This window comes from Ixodes scapularis, unplaced genomic scaffold, assembly GCF_016920785.2.
Source record: "Ixodes scapularis isolate PalLabHiFi unplaced genomic scaffold, ASM1692078v2 ptg001020l_1___fragment_2___debris__unscaffolded, whole genome shotgun sequence".
Classification (NCBI taxonomy): Eukaryota; Metazoa; Arthropoda; class Arachnida; order Ixodida; family Ixodidae; genus Ixodes; species Ixodes scapularis.
The window spans coordinates 1-3,903 of NW_024610084.1; the positions used below are offsets into that span (position 1 = coordinate 1).

Here is a 3,903-nt window from a genome sequence, read left to right on the forward strand (position 1 = left end):
CAATATTAAAAAAAAACAAAAAACAACTCCATCTTTTATTTTTTTAAACTATCATTATCTCTTTACGGTAACTAGAAATAACTTGTGATAACAAAATATTGAGTAACATATGACCTTCAATTGAGAAAAGCGACAACCAACCTTCACTCAAATTGAGCAAATTGACTTCGCCACACGACGTCGGCTCCGAAGAGATATCCTCTATAACCGAGAAAGTGTTTACAACGGTGCTGCTTTATTGCAGGGTGTATAAAGTCGTCATAACTTAAAACCATAAAACTAAGAGGAATAAAAAAAAACGGACAACACAATATCTTAAGAACAGCTGAGTTTATTTAACCACACCAAAACAAGAACATATCAAGAAACCAGAGCATGACGTCGCGAAGATTTGCCCAGACGTGGTCCCTACAACACTAGACACGTTTCCGACAATTAGCGTCCGCCGCCAAACACCCGCAAAAATAATCTCCGTCAAGACTGTGAGAGTCGACCAACTTCCTAAACTGAAGGTGTTAGATTATGCTGTTTTCTAACCAGATAGTGTGCGTGCGTTCACTCTTAGAACGCCATACTGTCCCAAGCTTTGTTTTATCTTTCAGTTTCCTTGTGTTGCCTTTACTAAGCCCCCCCCCCTTTCCCTCTTATTTCCCAATCCCGAACAGAAGCTCACCGGACAGAAGCTCAGCAGGAGAAAGTTTGATGTTCGTCTTATCCCGAGCGCAGACAACTTAGGTGCGTGCGTGCGATACTAAACTGCAACGATAAATTAAATCAGACACGCACACGGTTTGTTGACTAGAGTGGAAATAAGTTTATTTATCGATTGCTTAGAAGTAAAATGCAGTGCCCTACTGCCTCCAGCAGTTTTGGGCGATCTCTGTGTACCTGGAATTTTCGGTGACCTCAATTTTGGTCCAAAATCGTTGCTTCCGTGTTTCCGCAGTTTATTTTTTTTTTTTTTTTTTGTGAAATTCGGAGGGCACTTTTCGGAGTATCTTTTTCGCTGGAAATTCGGAGTTTATCGGGGTTTATTTTTGTTGGATTCCCCATTCTCAGAAATGTTGAGTTTTATTTTACTCTGTTATTATAGTCAAAATAAAAATTTAAAATGTCCGGACAAGGACGTACACTAAATTAATTAAAAAATACTTACCGGTATCGAAAGATATTTCTGCAGCTGCATTCAGCATGGGCGCCCTTGCGATTGGCATGTCCCACGACGAATCTTTAAAACCTGCGTTATTACAATCAACATCGATACTTTAAAATAGCCACACACGCATAAAACCTTCAGCTGCACTCCCCATCATATAAAATCTAGATTCGCATCTTTCACCATTATAAAAACGCAACCCCTCCTCCTTCTAAGAGGCACACATAGTATGGTCCAAACTGGAAATCGGAACAGCGGCTTTTATCGTGGTCCAGGAGGACCTTGGCCCATTGCACTGAACAAACATTATTCGTAAAAGATCGTCTTGTTTGCTTTTTATTTTGCCTTCATGACTTCGACATTGAGAGTTTTTCGGATAAATCCGAATTGCCTCAAGTTTTACCAGTCGGTGTTTTTCGGATTTTATCAGATTTATCGGTAAGCAGGGAACTATAGAGAAAACTCATCCAAATACCATACCTGTCGACAGGGTTCCATGGGATGGGATACCAGTTCACCTAAAAATTGTGCAATGTCCATCCGATTCGCACTTTAGCCTAGCCCGTGTTTCCCGTAGCCAAATAAAATTGGTGGGTTTTTGTCCAGGTCTGTGAAAAAAACGGGTGAGCTTTTTTGTCCGGTGAGCTTTGTCCGGTTATTCTTGTTTTCTAAGAAGTGTCGGAGGACGCTACTGCTGCCGGCATGCCGGCAGTTGCGAACAGATTGCATTGAAACTCAAGCGCGCACACAGGGAAGGTACAGTCACTGCGTAAACAAAGCGAGGAAAGTCTTTTTTGAAATGCTCTCTCTAAATGCTAATGTGAGAGTTTCTGAATGCCCCTCCCTCGATTCCTAATGTTTGGTTGGCTTATAGCACTGGCTCCCACATCCTCCGATCAACCTCCTAGCGTCTGCAAAGAACGACGATCTTGAGGGTGTGGAATGCACGTTGCGGAATCACTGTGGAGGCTTTAACATATGCAACGCAAGAAACGCGTTAGCGTTCTCCGCCAAGTCATAGTCAGGAGTAAATAACTTCACAAGTGAGCCATGCTGTCGCGAACAGACGCTGCTCCACCTGGCGGCATTCTAAAGGAGTTTCACAAATCGTCACCAGACTCAATTTTGTTTTAAAACTTGTTTTCTTGGTTTTTTTGTTTCTTTTTGCCAGCAGCCCAGGACCATCCACCTACTAGGCTAGTGTGTCTAGGCTGCCTGCACAGCCGCTCTCATCTAAACAAAGAAATAAGAGCTAACATTTCGTTTCCGTACCCCGTTAAGGCGCACGACAAGCAACAGGATGCACACTTACTGACTGAAATTGTCGCCCATGGCAGAATATTTGCAATAGACACGGAGCTGTGAATCTCCTAAATGGGATTACCTAAAAAACTACGCGTGTAAAGTTTATAATTTTAGAGATTGCGATAAACTAAAACATACGTTGTACATTCTTGGAAAGTGCACAGCCAATCACGCTAAATACGAACAAGAAAGCGTTTGCGTTTAAGGATTTTAGGCAATAGCATCTTATGAGTCCAAACTGACACTATGAAGGCACTTCTATTTTTTTTTATCTTAAGAAACAAGTTTATCATAATGTTTCAAAAGGGACACAGTATACGAACATTACATTGGAAACCTAATAGGTGATATATCACTGGGGGCCACAGCTGAGCTCGCTGCTGCTGAGCATGTGTTGACGGCAAGCTTCCACAACGCTTCCAACACGCACATTGAACACCATTAAGATTGTCCTCTTTGGGAAACCATACATAAAAACTCATGCCGAACATGCGCTGTGAGCATCCTCAAATATGGCGTCCGGTGAATAAGTGTCGACCAAAAAAGTCGTTGTGGGTATCGCCGACGGCAACCCCGGTGTGTCTTAAATGGTGCAGGTAGTTTTGGTGAGTGGTCATCTGGACTCCTGGGACGTGGGCCAGGGCGCCATGGACGACGGTGGAGGTGCCTTTATTTCCTGGCGGGCCTTGAGGGTGCTGCGCTCAATGGACCTCCGACCACGGAGGACCTTGCGCTGCGTGCTGTGGACAGGCGAAGAACAGGGCCTCTGGGGGGCACGGGCATACTACAAGCGCCACCAGAAAGAAGCCTCCAACATGAACATCATCATGGAGTCTGACATGGGCACCTTCAATCCCCTGGGTCTCGTACTGGCTAGTTCGAATCCAACAGCGCGCTGCATGGTCAAGCACGTGTTGGATCTTATGGGTGCCATCAACGCAACCAACCTCGTGCTTGGTAACGAGGGGCCGGACATCCAGTTCTGGGTTCACAGTGGTGTTCCCGGGGCCTCCCTGCTCACAGCCAACGAGAAGTACTTCTACTTCCATCACACAGACGGTGACACAATGATAGTCGAGGATCCCGTCAGTCTGGACCTGTGCACTGCCTTCTGGGCAGCTGTCGCTTTCGTCTTTGCCGACCTGAGCGAGCGCCTCCCGCGTTGAGGTGAAGGCCGGGGTTCACTGGTGATCTACAGGAGCGAAGGACGTTTTTCCGTGTTTTTTATTAATTTCACTTTTCAGAAACAATCTATGTGCCCTGAGGCTGTTAGGAAAAGTCGCGCCTCTGGAATTTTTTAAAGTCAATTGCTCTGAATCTCGACGGTGATTTTTTTTCTCCGCGCCGTCATCGTCAAGACAGCTGATCAACACGTCTTCAATACGTGACCACATCAGAGGACTACAAAAAAAGATGGGCACAAGCATCGCTTCGGGATTTGC

At 44.9% G+C, this 3,903-nt stretch overlaps 1 protein-coding gene across 1 annotated transcript; it reads left to right on the forward strand.

The window, feature by feature from the left end:
• Positions 1 to 3,048: 3,048 nt before the first annotated feature.
• Positions 3,049 to 3,627, forward strand: LOC121834284 (carboxypeptidase Q-like). Its single transcript, XM_042288050.1, has one exon. The coding sequence runs from the start codon at positions 3,049 to 3,051 to the stop codon at positions 3,625 to 3,627; it is 579 nt and encodes a 192-aa protein (XP_042143984.1).
• The last annotated feature ends 276 nt before the right edge of the window (positions 3,628 to 3,903 follow it).